Consider the following 17,104-nt stretch of genomic DNA (forward strand, 5'->3'; position numbering starts at 1 on the left):
TTTGAGATGGCAAATTTGAGGGAAAAAATTCATATAATTCCAGGTGAAACCTTTTGAAGGCAATTCTACAGTAATATGTTATACACTACATACCAAATGGGATAAAGGGATACTTATAATTGGAATCTCAATAATTAAAAAAAATTTTAGCATTCAAAAAAGACGCTGATGATTTTTAATCACTGAATATTCCCCACAATATTGAATTTATTTACTCATAGTTTATTATTCAAATTAACTTACTATTCTTAGCAGCCATGCAAGAACAAAACTTGCAGTTGAATAATGAGTACCATAGTGGAACTTTGGAACTTGATCATCTTCCCATGATTCATAACGCTCTGCAAAGAATGCTGCTCTTTTTGGATTCAGAGCCCCTACTGGCTGCAAATGAGGAGGAAAAAAACCAGACAAGAACACATAAATACAATCATCCTCTCTCTCTCTCTCTCTTCAGATGTTACCCTATTAGCAACTGAGAAAGTGAATTTAAAAATATATATCCTATATAAACTAAAATACAGTGTTATATTCTGAGAGTGGACAGAAAAACAAATTTATTTTTCAATGAAGGCTAAACATGCACATATAAAAGGACGGAGAAACCTGTCATTTCTCAATAAGTCTAGTTTTTCTTGAATATAGGTTTTTAGCCCCTAACAAGCATTTTCATAAAGACAATGACATGAAGCGAATATTAACTATTTAATATTTTGGAAAGCACCTATAAAATCCTACTCAGTTAATTAGAAGCAACAACCAGAAACAGAATCTTGATGTTAGAGGATTAATTTATAATAAGTTCTGAGAAGAGGATGAAACAAAATTGGGGGGAGTAAGGAGTGCAAGAAGCAGATTATGCGAAAAAGGGATTAAATGTAACTAGAAATTTCTACTAGTATGAGTAAAACCAGAATTTAGAGGATAGAAACATGCCTGCATGAAATATAAAAGATATATAACATAGAAGAATAATAGATTACAAGCTTATACCAGAAAACAATACATGACAGCAGAGGTCCCAAAAGCAGTGTAGCCAAGTGGTAAAGAACCTGGCTCAATGAGATAATAACAGTACTCAGTCAAAGTTGTTCTGGGAAATAAAATGAGCAAGTACACGTAAAGTACTGTGAACCATGCCTGACAACATTCAATGAATGTTAACTATTATTTTTAAGATTATCTTTTAGAACTGGGGTAAAGTTTTAATAAAATAATAAGCTATAAAGTCCCCAGCACATTCCTTGGCATAAGATAAGAGTTTAATAAACGTTACGTGATATCATTATTGCTGCTGCTGCTGTTATTCAGGAAATACATGAACTCCATTAAACAGTATGCAGAATTTTGTGTGATTATGCACATAAACAGTTTCTTAAGGAAGATATACACACTATTCTTAAGATTCTCAACGGGGTCTAAGGGTTCAAAGAACATTAAGATAAACTGCTTTAAGTAATAGTCCATTTTCATAAAAAATTCTGATCTCTAGAAAATCTCTATTCCTTATGTAAAATAAAAGTACCTATTCACTGGAAAAAAGACATGATATGTCTTTCTTTAAGGAAAATCTATGAGTTAGCCACTCCTCATTAATAAGATAAAGAAAATATCTGATTATTTGTGGGGTAAATATTAAACTGGAATAAATAAAAATATTGGTTTAAAAACAGATGTATTTAGAAACAGTCTGCCAAAAATGAAGCAATGTTAAACCAGTTTTTAAATTGCTTTTCATGTTAATATGTGACTTTAAGCAACATTTGAAATTCATCATTTGACTACCTTTCTTAAAATAATTAACTGTTTTTTCAAAACTGCTGTTTATCTTTGGTACTGTTCTCTTTCAATAGCTTGGTTCTAATCAACATTTTAAGCCATTTTTATACTTTATAAGCAAATTTTTAAAAATCTTTGATACTATTCTAAATATGTATCAAAGTATACTAATTTAAAATGCCATCTTTTAAAGTATTAGTTTCTACACAAAGAATTAAATCTGATTTACTAAATGTATGCCAGTTAAGAAAAGAACTGACTCCAAGAAATCTTCGTTACAGAACCAATTTGGAATGCCTTTAAACGTATTTCAGTTGTTGTCCCTAAAGAATGAGACATGCAAAAGGAAAGAAAGAAGAAACAAAATCATTGGAAGACAAATTATGTGAATTAAAAATAGAATCAATGCTCCTTTAGTACGGTTCTGCAGCATGTTAAGTATTCACTTTATCTGCTCCTATTTTTATTACTTTCCAAATGAGTACACCCCCAAAATCAATAGTTATAGAATCACGTTTCTTGAATATAATGCTAAAACCAATTAGGATTGATTTCACCAGCATCTGAAAAAAAATGACATTGTGCAGAGATCCATATAGGTAGAATCCACAGTATTGATTCTGGCTGTTATTGTTACAGTTCGTTTCTGAAGCCTGCTACAGGACAGCTATCAAGACATACCACATTTATTTGCAAGCGTATAAAAAAGAAGCCCCCAAATAAAAGAAGGTTTAAAAAAAAAAAAAGACCAGTGGAGCTGTGCAATGACAATGATACACTATCAGCTTACTCAGAGAAGTTACAGTGGGAATACACACATTGAATTATACATTACGCGAAAGCACTGATTTATTGTGGTAATAACATCCACCTCATTAAAAGATTCTGCTTTGCTGCAGTTGGAAGGCTACATATTGTTTACTGCTATAAATTAATGGCAGTGCAAAGAAGACTGTGGAACCGTCCTAACAATAGATCTGTAATGACAGTGCTGTATATCACAGCTTCCTCAGCAGCTTCATAATAAAATGGAGACAATGTATTGAGCTAATACATTCTACCATGCTGGCCCATATTTTTCTGACAACTGCTTTAAAAGATGAGCTGAATCCAACTATGTTATAATGCTGCAAAACATTTAACCAAGCAAGAGTCAGTCATACACCAAAGTGCAACATAGCATTTTTAAAACATTGTCTAAATCAGCATTTCAAGATGTTTATTCATCTCTGCAAAAGAACTAAAAGTAAATGCTGATGGCACCTCTTACTTATACAGTATATTAAGAGTAACAATTCGAGGGCAATTCAGGAAGATGCCTAGCACTATCATCCTACAGAGAGCTCTTTGTACAATTTAATTGTAAAAGCTTGACAGAACATTTTTTAAAATCAGCAAATTGATTAAAGGAAGAAGAGCAAAAATACTCGTCATTTAAAATGGTCATAACTTCTTGAAAAAAATCAATAAAAAGTAAATATTGATTAGAGAGGTATAATTCAAGTTCATAACCAGGTAAATATAGAGAGCCCTATAATATAGAAAAGTAATTTTAAATACTACAAAAAGCTAACAAATAGAATTATATAAGATTTTTTAAATCTACGAAAATAATAAAAAAACCTTAATCACAACATGAAAAAGTGGTTCAAATAAATAGAATGGTTTAAAAATTAGAGTAACAGGCCTATAGAAGCATTATATTAAAAAAATGAAATAAGAACTTGGATTAAAGTAGGAAAAGACAAATTGAAGAAGAAAGAACACTAAAACTCTTAAAAATGTATAATAACAAAAAATCACTATACTGAGGATATTTTAATCTTCACAAATAGCAGAGTTGACAACTGTGGTAGAGTGATAAATATTCTGTTTGAGAAATAGTAATGATACCTTCCAGAACAAGATAGGCAAAACAAAATTTCAAAATCAGATTTTTAAGTGTATTACAATAAAAAATCTTTTTATTGCCTCTTTGAGAAGTAATTATGCTAATTATTAGAGAAACAAACATACTGCATGTAAAGTGCCCAGTTCACTGCCTGGCACAGTCAGTTGTTAGTAATAATTATTATTATTTTACAGGTTATTTGTTAAGAATATTTAAGACAAAAAGCCCTTAAACAAGCCTGATGAAATTAGTGGAGTCTATTAAGAAAGAATGTAATCAAACATCACAATCCTCCAATGGTACACACAGTACCATGCATCATCTGTCAGAAGCCTAATAGTACACAGCAATCCCAATAAACTGAATTATCCTACTTCAAGAACATAACAAAAAGCAAAATTACTTTTCAAAAGTCCAAAAGGCCTCCAAATTTTACTATAAAAAGCCTATGAAATGTCAAGAAAGTTACAATCATTTTCTACTACTTTAATGAAAAACAGTTTTGGATTGACAGACCCCTTCAATGGGTCATAACAGACTCTTTCATCTAATCATTAGTAAAAGTTAACTATAAAAAGAAAAGGCTGTTTGAAGTGTTGATACATTCTAAGTTTTTTCTTTCATTTCAAAAATTTTAGGAAATGTTACCTGAAGTTATCTAATTAATATCCCCATCTTACACCTTGCAATTTATAAAACATTATTATGCATTCTCACAATAAATATGTGAGCTAGACATCTCTATTGTAATAATGAAGAAAAGAAGTATCTCAAGTAAGCCAGCTCAAAATCAACATAAATCCAAGAGACACAAACCTATACTCAAAATTCAGTCTTTGGGCCATTTTATCCATCTAAAATTGCTGTATCATAAATTGTTTGTCCTAATTTCAACAAGTTCCAAATTTCTTACATTTCCATTTTTCAAATATGATATTTATTTGAACAGGTTGATTTAAAAGGCTAATATATGGACAGTGCTTAGAAGAACTCCTGGCACAAAGAGAGTACTCAATAAGCATAGCTGCTATTAATGTTGTAATTATCACCATCACCATAATTCCTTCTTCCTTTTGAGATTTATACATGAACTGCTCCATTTATATCAACCTTTCAGAAGTGAAGTTCCAAACTGCTGGACTATGATTACAGTTACTGAGAGTAAGAAAGTTGTAGGGGGCGGGGAGGCTGGCCCTGTGGCATAGTGGTTAAGTTTGCAGGCTCTACTTCAGCTGCCCAGGGATTGTAGGTTCAGATCCCAGCCACAAACCTATACCTCGTTCATCAAGCCATGCTGTGGTGGCATCCCACATACAAAGTAGAGGAAGACTGGCACAGACGTTAGCTCCGGATCAATATTCCTCACCAAAAAAAGAAAAGAAAGTTGTAGGGAATTGGCAAGAAATCTCGGAAATTCTACAGAGCAGAAATTTGCTTGAGTTAAAAACCTTCTCTTTTAAAATGCAAGTGTCAAAAGAGGTTTTTTACATCTTTCTGTGAAGGCTTTCTTTGGAAAATCACTAAACTTTAACATCCGGGGATGAGGAGAGGATTAAAGAAAAAGATCATTGTGGAGCATAAGACTCAGAAATAGCGCCATTGGAAATGTTAAAGAATAGTGTATCATAAAGATACATTTTGTGGATATAGAGAGGAGTGGAGAGGAGATGCCAAAAGTGAAAAGGGGCTCAGAAAGAGGCAAAACAGCATGACTACTTTTAAAACCTTGCTTACGATCTTCATGACTGGCTTAAAGCCATCGGCCAACGTCATCTTCATTTAGGATGATTAGGAAATTGGAAACATCCCTTAATTCCATGACTACATATAAAGCCTGTCCTACAGCCTTTAAGAGGTCATGGGCAACAGAGATTATACATTATTTTATTCTTTTCTGAAAGTAGGATAGGCTATAGTTATTGAAAGAGAGTCAGTGCAAAGTGAGGGCTAACAACTAGCCTGGAAAAGATAACCAGATGGTTGAACTCAATGTTATATGAATTAAATGTTATATGTTATAAAGATGTCAGGTTAAAGGACAGAATATTGTTAATTAAGTGTAGGGTATCTGATATTCATGAACAGATTAAACAAAAACCTTCAAATTCAGAGGATGAAAGAGGATGGACTGTCAGGAAATATGACATCATAAAAGATGGTCGTTCCTGTTTAAAGAATAATGAGAAGGTTTGGGAAGATTACAGGAAATAACTATGGTCTGTAGATTAAAGGGGCCATTCTATCTGATGACAATGTTACTATTTATTGGATATAAGACAAGGTTCTAAGAGTCTTATACAAATTGTTTCATTATATTCACAACAACCACTTAAAACACAAACCTATTAGCATTCCCAATTTACAGGTAAAACAATTGAGTCTTGGAGAAGTAAAATGGCTATTAATGGGTGGTTTCTTAGCTAGTAGCAGGGTCAAGATTCAGAGCTAAATCTAACTAAATTGACCAGGAAATCCTAGAATGATTTGACTATGTGGACTGATGAAGATGTTGGTGCTGAATCAGTAAAGCCATTAAAACCCTTTCATGGGAGGTTTAGATTAAATGTCCTTTTGAGAAAATGCTATTTACATTTCTATCCCTATCTATATAACGTGTGTGGATATCACTTTAGCAGAATGCTTTACAAATGGAAAAAATAAAGAATACTTTATTGTGGGGACAGTGTAAACGGTGCTCGGCAAAAACAGTTTTTTAAAAAAAAAGTGAACCAAAAAGATAAATATTGTCACCAAAGTTTATTACTTTACTTTCCTCAACTTTTACATTGGCATACCCACATCCATGAACCCAAATGAGAATCTTTAATTCTCTGTTACTAAAGGTTTTTAAAGAAGCCAATGAATTTTGCTCTATGCATCTCCACCACTTGCCTTCTCCCCCTACGCCCCAGGAGAAGAAAATAAACGAATAGCCTTTCCTATTTAAGCAATGCTGCCACTGCTACACTGAGTGCAGCAACTATTTGGTGTCAGTTGTAGCAGTTCTTTTATCTAAATGACAAGTATAACAAACAGCCTGATCAGCATTTTTACTCAACCATGGCTTTTAGGATATTTCATCATATGCCATACACGGCTGAAATGGTTTGGCACTTATCTTCACACACTCTACATTTTTTTTTTTAAGATTTTATTTTTCCCTTTTTCTCCTCAAAGCCCCCCGGTACATAGTTGTATCTTTTTAGTTGTGGGTCGTTCTAGTTGTGGCATGTGGGACTCCGCCTCAGTGTGGCCTGATGAGCGGTGTTATGTCCGCACCCAGGATCTGAACCGGCGAAACCCTGGGCCGCCGCAGCGGAGCACGTGAACTTAACCACTCGGCCACGGGGCCAGCCCCACACACTCTACATTTTATTTAATATTGTTAAGAAAAAAATTTGATTGGCACGGTACTGTGGCTTTTAGACGTAACAGATAAGCACTTCTGTTTTCAAGTACCAGAGCAGTTTTTAATCCCTTGAAAACACAGCCTGGCAAGTGGTATTAAATACACACTCATTATACTATTCCAATTTAACAAACACATCTTGGGAAAAAGAAAGTATTCCATTTTATGTATTCCATCTCTGTAGAATCTAAATCATTTCAAATGCTCACACTCGTAGATTTAGTAGTAACACCTTCGCAGTTCTATGTTACTCAGCTATGGTTCATAGTAAGTGATTTTTACTACAGATTTTTATCTGAGTTTGAGAAGGGCACATAAATTGATTAAAACATTCTGATAATACAATTGCCAGCGTTGAGCTAAATGTCTGGAAGAATTCAAAAGACAATCTTCACAATCCAAGGCCAACTGAAAAAAATGTTTTAATTATGAAGAAGATAAACACTGAAGAGGCCCAATGCTGATGTAATAAAATCTATTCATTTGCAGATATAGTCATCTACCCACTTACAGAAACAGTTAAGACCAATTAAAATCATGAGTTCCAGTCCAAGATGGTGACACAGGAGGCTCCTGAACTCACTTCCTCTCATGAACAAACCGAATCTACAGCTACACACGGAACAATTCCCTCTGAAAGAAATCCAGAAACTGGCTGAGTGACTCCTACATATCGGACAAATGAGAAAAATCCACAACATAAGAGGTAGGAAAGGCTGCGACATACTCTCCATAAACTCCATCCCCAACCCAGTGACATACTATAGAGAGGGAACTCACAACTCACAGCTTCTCTCTGAGGAGTGAAGGTTTTGGAGCCAACCTTTAGCACCCCAACGTTTAAGACTCCCACTTGTGAGACAGGCCCCCAAAACATCCAGCTCTGAAGGCCAACGAAGGCTGCATTCAAGAGACCCAAAAGACTACAGCAAAAAAAGAAAGGGGCTTTTTCTCAGGAGGACTCTATCCCCTCAGAGCTCAGCTTAGAGGCAACAAACAGAAATGCCAACGTTGAAAGAGGACTATGTGCATATCTCAAAAGCAGCAGTCTGAGGGTCAGGCTCCTAATTTAAAACACATCTAGGGACCAACTGCAATCTAGCCCTGAGACGAGGGAAGCCAGCAGACATCATCTCCACATTCTCTCCACAGTCCTCTCCAAATCACCAATATCCTCCTGGAAGGAGCTTGACTATATGACTGTCCCCTTGGCTTTTGCTGCTGCCACCCAGAGTGTGCACCCCTTGATACCTGGCTTTGGTGGCCAATGAGACTTGTGTTCACAGTCTGGTCCCACAGGACTGTAGCAAACAGAGAAATACTTTAAGAGGCGATAGCTAAGGGCTCAGCACAGAGGAAGCAGAAAGAAATGCCCAGCTCCCAGCTCTTCAATGAAAGAGGTCTACTAGCATACTTTAAAAGATGTTGCCTGAGGGTCTGGCTTCCAGCCTGGATCTACTGCTGACTGAGACCCTCACCTTTGGGACACTGACAGGGTTTGCCACATCTTCAACTTTTGGGAGCCACTAAGAACAAAGAAGATAGCTTGGATACTCACGAAAGTTTGAGAGACAAACTTTCTGTTTACCTGATCTGCTGTTACCGGGGACAGGCACTTATACCTGTGAGTGAATACCATCCATTTCCCCTAATCTTTCTCTTATATGAATCAAAACTCCCAAGCTGATGGGGGAGGAGTACTAAACTTTTTCATCCCAGGGTTCAGGCAAATATCAGTTACACAAGAGGGAAGGGTAGACGTGGAACTAATCTACCTCTGGAAGAGGGATAGAAAACCCTATTACCTCCAGGACCAAGGCAAAGATCTACTGATTCTGGGGTAGGACAAAAGCAAAATGCTTTTGTCTCTTTCACCCAAGAGAAAGGATAAAAAAAATCTTTGGATCAGGATTTTGCACTGACACAAAGGAGAGATCTGCTACTTTCAGAGGAGGGACAAGAAAATCTCTCATGTCTAAGACCTGCCACTCACAAGACAGAGTTTAGAAGCCATACAGGTTATAGGCAAAAACAATGAGAAGACTCCCTGCTGAGGACCAATCAAACAGGGTCTGCTTGAGACTGAGCATGGATCAGGAGAAGCGAGGAGGTGCCCTACCCCTACCACAAGCCTGACAGTGAGTATCAAGCACTAGCAATGCACTTCTGGAAAAAGGCAAAAGAGTAGAGAGAAAAACTCCTCTATGGCACAATTATAAAGGGTCTGCTGGAGAGAGGACAGGAACAGTAGGAAAACATCTCTGGCACCCCAGGGCCCACCCTAAGGACAAATTCGAATAAAGGAATTTGAAGTCTGTGCTACACTGAAGGCAACAACGACAACAACAAACCCAACTGAGCTTATCTACTGACTAGACTGACTGAACTCCCCAAATAAAGTGTGACATAAGAGGAAGCACCCACATTTCTGGTCATAAAATATTATTCACATCCAAGTCTCTACTGGCATTCAATCAAATATTAAAAGACACTTAAAATACTAAGAAAAAAATATAAACCATTGTGAAGAGACAAAGCAATCAAAAGAATCAGTCTCAGAGATAATGTAGATGTTAGAACTATCAGACAGGTTATTTAAAATGACCGTAACACATATACTAAAAGATCTAGTGAAAAAGGTGGAAAACTTACATAAACAGGTGGGGAATTTCAGCAGAGCTGGGAATTATAAAAAAAGAATTAAATATAAATGCTAGAAATAAAAAATATTAGAAGTGAAGAATTCTTTTGATGAGCTTATGAGCAGAATGGACACAGCTAAGGAAAGAATACGTAAATTTGAAAGTAGGTTAACAGAAATTATCCAAAACGAAAATGATGAAGAAGTGAAAAAACAAAGAAGATTGAACAATCAAGAGCTATGGAACAAGATCAAAGTCTGATACAGGGGTAACTGGAGTCACAGAAAGAGAAGAGAGACAAAAGAGAAAAGGAACTATCTCCAAAATTATATTTCCAAAATTAATACAAGGCAAAACTACAGAGTCAAGAAACTCTGAAAACTCAAAGCAGGAAAACAAAACAAACAAATGAACAAGAGAGATCATAGTCAGATTGCTGAAAACCAAAGATAAAGAAAAAAATCTTAAAGATAGCCAGAGAAAAAAGGAAACATTATACATAGAAAGAAAAAGTTTTCATCAGTAACTGTGCCAACCAGAAGACAGCAGAAAAGCATCTTTAAAGTACTGAACAAAAAAAACTTAATCTAGAATTCTATATCCAGTGAAAATATTGTTTAAAAAAAGTCAAACAAATACTTTTTCAGATTAAAATAAAATTGAAAGAATTAACTGCCTCAATAAAATGCACCTCAAGAAATACTAAAGGAACTTTTTAGACAGAAGGAACATGATGCCACATTGAAATATAATCTATACAAAGAAATAAAGAGTATTAGACATGGTAACACTCAGGATAAACATAAAAAATTTTTTTTATTGCTTTAAAAGACGGTTGTCTAAAGCAAAAATAGTAACTGCATTGAGTTTAAAACATATTTAGGTGTAAAACTTATGAGAACAATAACTCAAGAGGATGGAATAGAGGGAATACGAGTATACTACTGTAAGGTTTGAAAACTACAGACGAAGTGATGTATTATTTGAAGATAGATTGTCCTAAGTTAAAAATGTATATGTCAAACCATAAAGAAACCACTAAATTTTTTAAAAAGAAGTATAAATAATAAGCCATAGTGATGATAAAATGGAATCACAAAAATATTCTCTTAATCTAAAAGAAGGCAGATAAAAGGAGACTAGGTACAAAGAACTGATGAGAGAAATAGACAGCAAGAAGGTACAATTAAACTGACTATATCAAAAATTATATTAACTATAAATGGTCTCAACATCCCAATTAAAATGCAGAGATTATGAGATTGGCTATAAAAGCAAGACTTTATTATAATATGTTGTCCACAAAAAAGAAATTATACATATAAAGCCACAGATAGGTTTTAAAAAACTGCAAGTAATAATCAAAATACATTTATGTGCTGCATAATGACATTTCGGTCAATGATGGACCACATGTACAACAGTGGTCCCATAACATTAGTACCATATAGCCTAGATGTGTAGTAGGCCACACCATCTAGGTTTGTGTAAGTACACTCTATGATGTTCACACAACAACAAAACCACCTAATGATGCATTTCTCAGAACATGTCCCCATCGTTAATTGAGGCATGACTGTAATGCTGTTGTGGCTATATTAATATTAGAAAAGGCAGACTTCATAACATGGAATATTACCAGGTATAAAGAGGGACATTACATAATAAATGGATTCATTTATCAAGAAAACATAACAATCTGAAATGTGTATGCACTGTATTAGTTTTCTAGGGCTCCTGTAACAAAGTACCACAAACAGTATAGCTTAAAACAATAGAAATTCATTGCCTCACAGTTCTGGAGGTTAGAAGTGCAAAACCAAGGTGGTGGCAGAGCCATGCTCCGTTTGAAGCCTCTAGGGGAGGATCCTTCCTTGCCTCTTCCATTCTTGTAGCCCTAGGTGTTCCTTGGCTTGTGGCAATATAACTCCAATTTCTGTCTCCATCATCACATGGTATTCTCTCCTTTGATATCTGTCTTAATATGGTGTTTTTATCTTCTTATAAGGACGCCAGTTATATTAGATTTAGGCCCACACTAATGACTTCATTTTAACTTGATTACATTTGCAAAGGGCCTATTTACAAATAAGTTCATGTACACATGTACCAGGGGTTAGGACTTCAAGACATCTTTTTTGGGAGACGCAATTCACCTCATAATGTGTACCCAAAATCAAATGTTGAAACTACATAAAACAAAACTGATAGAAATGAAAAAAGATACAGACAAATCTAAATTATAGTTGGAGACCTCGACACTCCTCTCTCAGTAATCATTAGAACAAGTAGACAGAAAATCAGTAAGGATATAGAAGATATGAACAACACTATCAACTAATTTTACCTAATTGACATGAATAGAACACTTTATCTAATAACAGAAGAATATGTATTCTTTTCAAGTACACATGGAGCATTAACCAATATAACCCATGTTCTGGGGCAATAAGCCAAATTTCAACTAATTTAAAAGAACTGACATCACACAAAGTATGTTCTCCAATCACAATGGAATTAAATTAGAAATTAACAAGACAGAGAGAGACATCTGACAAATCCTCAAATCTGTGGAAATTAAACAACACTCTTCTAAATAATCCATGAGTCAAAGAGAAAGTCAAAAGGAAAATTAGAAAATATTTTGCACAGGATAAAAATGAAAACGCAATATATAAAAATTTGTTGGATCTTGCAAAATCAGTGCTTTGAGAAAAAATTGTACCATTAAATGCTTATATTAGAAAGAAAAAGAAGGCTCAAATCAATAGTTTAAAGCTTTAAAGCTTCCACTTAAGATACTAAAAAAGAAGAGAAATTAAATCCAAATCAAGTAGAAAGAAAAACAGGAAAGAAAGCAAAGATCATTGCAAACAAAAACAGAAAAAGCAACAGAAAAACAAATAAACTCTAGAGCCAGGCTGATCCCAGGAAAAAACAAAAAGGAAAGAAACGAATTGCCAATATTAAGAATGAAAGAAGAGACAACTTAGATGAAAGAAACAAATTCTATGAAAGAGTCAGACTACCAAATCTCATTCAAGAACAAAGATAACATGAATAGCCCTATATCTATTAGTGAAAATTAACTCAAAGTTTTAAAAAGCCTTCCCAGAAATAAAACTCCTGGCCCAAATGGTTTCACTGATGAATTCCACCAAAAATTTAAGGATGAAATAATAATATTCCTACGCCATCTTTTCCAGGAAATAGAAGAAGAGGGAATAACTTCAAAACTCATTTTGTCATGCTAGCATTAGCCTGATGCCAAAACTAGACAAAGATAATATAGACCAATATCTTTTGTGAACATTAATGCAAAAATTCTTAAGAAAATATTAGCATATCAAATCTAGCCTTTTATTAAAAGAATAATACATCATGATCAAGTATGGCTTATCCCAGGAATGAGACAATCCAAAATCAACCAGCATAAAATTCACCAAACTGACAGACTAAAAAAGAAAAACCATACGAATATCTTCAGAAAAAGCATTTGATAAAATTCAACATCCAACTACGACGAAAACTCTCAACAAACTAGGAATAGGAGGGAACTCCCTCAACCTAACAAAGGGCATCTCTGAAAAATGGATAGCTACTATCATGGTGAAAGACAAAATGCTTTTCCCCTAAGACCAAAGACAAGGCACTCTCAGCACTTCTAGTCAACAGCGTATAATGCAAGCATTCATTCAGAGATGATATATTCACTTATGCAGAAATTCCCCAAAAATCTACAAAAAGGCTATGAATAACTGAATCTAGCAAGGTTGCAAAATACAAGGTCAATATACAAAATTCATTTGTATTTCTAAATAATAGCAATGAACAACTGGAACTGAAAATTTTATAATGATAAAAAATGTGAAATTTTGAAGGATAAATTAACAAAATATGTATAAGAATTATATACTAAAAGCTGCAAAACATTAGAGAGAGATTAAAGAAGACAAAAAATGGAAGATAAACCATATTTGTGATTGGAAGATTCAATATTGCTAATATATCATTTTTAGCAAAGTAGTCTACCACGTAAATGTAATCCCAACCAAAATCTCTGCAGAATTAACAAGCTGATTCCCAAATTCATGCAGGAAAAGCAAAGAATTGCCAAAACAATTTTGAAAAAAGAATATAGTTGGAGGATTCACAAGAGCTGATTTTATGACTTATTATAAAGTTACAGTAACCAGGACAGTGTGGCATCGAAACAAGGATAGATATATTGATTGATTGAACAGAACAGTCTAGAAGCAGATGCTCACACACACGGTTAATTTAATTCCAATGAAGATTCCAAGACAATTCATGAGAAAGATAATCTTTTCAACAAATGGTGTTGGAAGAACTGGACATCCATTTGCAAAACATGAACCTCAATCCTTATCTTGCACCTATGATGCATTCTAAATAAAAAGTAAGTAGCATCAGCAGCTGCAATATAAGAGTATAATAATAATATGTTTGACACCACTTGTTTTTAGAAAAGCCAAATCACTGTTGGATAATAAGCATACAGTGAACTAAATAATGTAAATCAGCAGCTTTTAACTCTTCCGGTAGATAGTCTCTCATATATAATACATCTGTAAGTGAATCACAGACTTCTTGCAATAAACCCACAGTCCCCTTCAAGTGACCAGTCTATTGGTTGAGAACAACTGTCACATCTTCATCTTCCTTCCCATAAATAAGACCACTGTGATTTACATTTTTAACAGAGTTATCTTCATACGCTGTTCTTCCTGTTTTTTGCACTATAAATGTCTGAGCCTAAATGTAAGACTTCATATTTTTCTTTGTATTTCACTCAAATATTTCATGTGAATATTTCATTCTGCCAAAATGATTCAAAATTGTGTATTTTAATTACTGTAAAGCAGTGTGATCAATCTGTAATATTAGTGAAATTGTTGAACAAATCAGGGCCTAGGAAAGAATCCTAGAAAGATGCCCTAAAGAGGGTAACACCTCAAGTTTGTCAAGATCATTAAACAATAGGGTTGTAAATGATCTGAACAACTCTGAGTGCTACAAACGTATTTTAATCGCCTCCTCTATATTTCAAAATCATTTGCTGAGATATGTCACACTAAATCTATAACTTCCCCAATTTATTAAACTGATAAAAGTTTATATTTTTAAAGTAAATAAGTTAATATAGTTTAACAGGATATAGTTCTCAGTAACACTGTATTGATTTTCTTTTCTTCCTACATTCAACAAAATGTAATTATTTAATTGTCTATTCTAGCTTTCATATTGGGGCAATGATAACTTATCGTTTTTGTTTTCAGAATTTACCCTTCTTCCATTTCTGAAACCTTAGTTTACATTACAAATCGTGAACTCATATTAAAAAAAAAATTCCAGGGACTGGTCCAGTGGCATAGTGGTTAAGTTCATGTGCCCCACTTTAGCAGCCCAGGGTTCACAGGTTTGGGTCCAGGTGCGAACCTACACACGGCTTCCACCAGGCCATGCTGTGGCAGCATCCCACATATAGAATGGAGGAAGATTGGCACAGATGTTAGCTCAGGGCCAATCTTCCTTAACAAATAAATAAATAAATAAACACTTCCTTTTCTGAAAGTGGGACTGTGTAAAATTAAGTCACATGGAAATGTTTCTGATTAAACTATTCCTCTGCAAACAGTTCATATATAACATACATTCAATTATAAAACTGTTTAAAAGTAGAGACTATTTCATTCACTTTTGTTTCTGGCACAGTCCTCAGAATAATGTCTACAAAAGGTGCCCAGCAAATATTTAATAATCGATTATTTGAATAAACACATTTATTCAATATAAACAGTGTAGGCGTTTATGTTGAATAAATGTGCTTATTCTAATAAACTTTGAGAATAAAGAATTGGACAGGAAAGTGGACATGTGACTAAAACATAAGTTATTATATTACCCACTATAAAAAGCATACTACATATTGAAATAAAATAAGTTTTGTTATCACAGGAAAATATTAGAAAGAGAAGTTGACACATACAAGAACATAAAGAAAGCTACAAATGTATGCAGGTTTTTAAAATGTCTTCCTACTACATTTACTCTCTATAAGAAGAAAAAAATACCCCAGCCTGAAATCGGAAGTATAGTACCAGTACTTATCCAACTTAAGAAAAATTTCTAGGTGTTTTGAAAACAGTTTTTATGTAAATTCATGGTAAGTATATGTTCCCTACTCTAAATTTACCCAAGTTAGTACACCCAGCACCAAACTAAGAAAATAGGAAGTATTATGGGATAAGACTGGTAATACTACGTAAATAAAACAATTCATTTATAAATAATAAATGGTCACTCCACACCACCTTAATTTAGGATGATTAGGGAATAAATACTTAACTCTGAGAAGGATTACTGACTGGCAGTGTGTTGCTGGTATACGTCAGGATTATTCATCACCCTGACAGTAATATTAACCACAATCCATTTCAGTTACTTCAGTTTATCATTTTCTGACTAATGTTAAAAAACAATGTCATTGAAGGCTGCTTAAATTAAGTGTAGGGTTAACCCCTGTTAGACTCATTTAAAAACTTCTACTGGCAGGTAACTTCTAGTAGAAAACCAAATCTGGTATACAGAGTGCTATTACTTAATAAATGTAAAAATTTTAAAATAGTCACACAAAACAGACTGTTTTCCTAATTTAAAAGCAAAACTTTAGCAAATCCTCCAAATGCACCACAACATATCTTTCTCTCTCTCTCTCTCTCTCTACATATATATACACATATATATATTTATACTATATATAGGTATGTTCACGCTTTGCTAAACTTAATATTAAATTCTGGGGAAAGAGTTGCATGGCCATAATGTAAACTAAACACATCATATTGAACAAGGACTAATTTAAAGCATAAAAAGGTCAGTGTACCTATGAAAAATCCTCTTCAGTATTACATAAATACTATATAATATTACATATAAATAATAATATATGGAAAGCAGTTTGCTATATAGGACCTCCCAAATTAAGTAATTTGCTAAAGGTCCCTTACTAATAAATGGAGGCAGACTGACACAAGTGTATCTAAATCCAAAGATGCCCTACTCTGGGCCTCTAATTTTGCCTTTCCAGGCTATATTCTCATGTCATTTTGATATTCCTTTTAGAAAACATTTGCACTTACATTCTACTTTCTATAGCGTCATTTTCTTTTTAACGTCTATTAACGCAATAGTTTTATATCTGTGAGGGTATTTATTCTTATTTTGTTTTTAAGGATTCTTCTGCTTCCTACATTGTCTTTGTTTCTTCTGGTTTCTTTCATTTTTCTATTTGCTTTATTCTTTGTCATCTTTCACATGAACCTTTAAATGATTGCAAACACTTGGGTGTACCTTAGTTTT

The 17,104-nt window shown here is 34.1% G+C and overlaps 1 protein-coding gene across 10 annotated transcripts in view; it reads right to left on the reverse strand.

Annotated features, from left to right (window-relative positions):
• Positions 1–17,104, reverse strand: part of LRBA (LPS responsive beige-like anchor protein) — a 705,137-nt gene that overhangs the window by 163,106 nt on the left and 524,927 nt on the right. For all 10 annotated transcript variants that reach the window (XM_070504873.1, XM_070504881.1, XM_070504880.1 and 7 more), the window contains one exon: positions 244–384. In XM_070504873.1, coding sequence (XP_070360974.1) covers positions 244–384 — 141 coding nt within the window. The remainder of the gene's footprint in view (positions 1–243; positions 385–17,104) is intronic.

The sequence above is a fragment of the Equus asinus genome, chromosome 3 (assembly GCF_041296235.1).
Source record: "Equus asinus isolate D_3611 breed Donkey chromosome 3, EquAss-T2T_v2, whole genome shotgun sequence".
Taxonomy (NCBI): domain Eukaryota; kingdom Metazoa; phylum Chordata; class Mammalia; order Perissodactyla; family Equidae; genus Equus; species Equus asinus.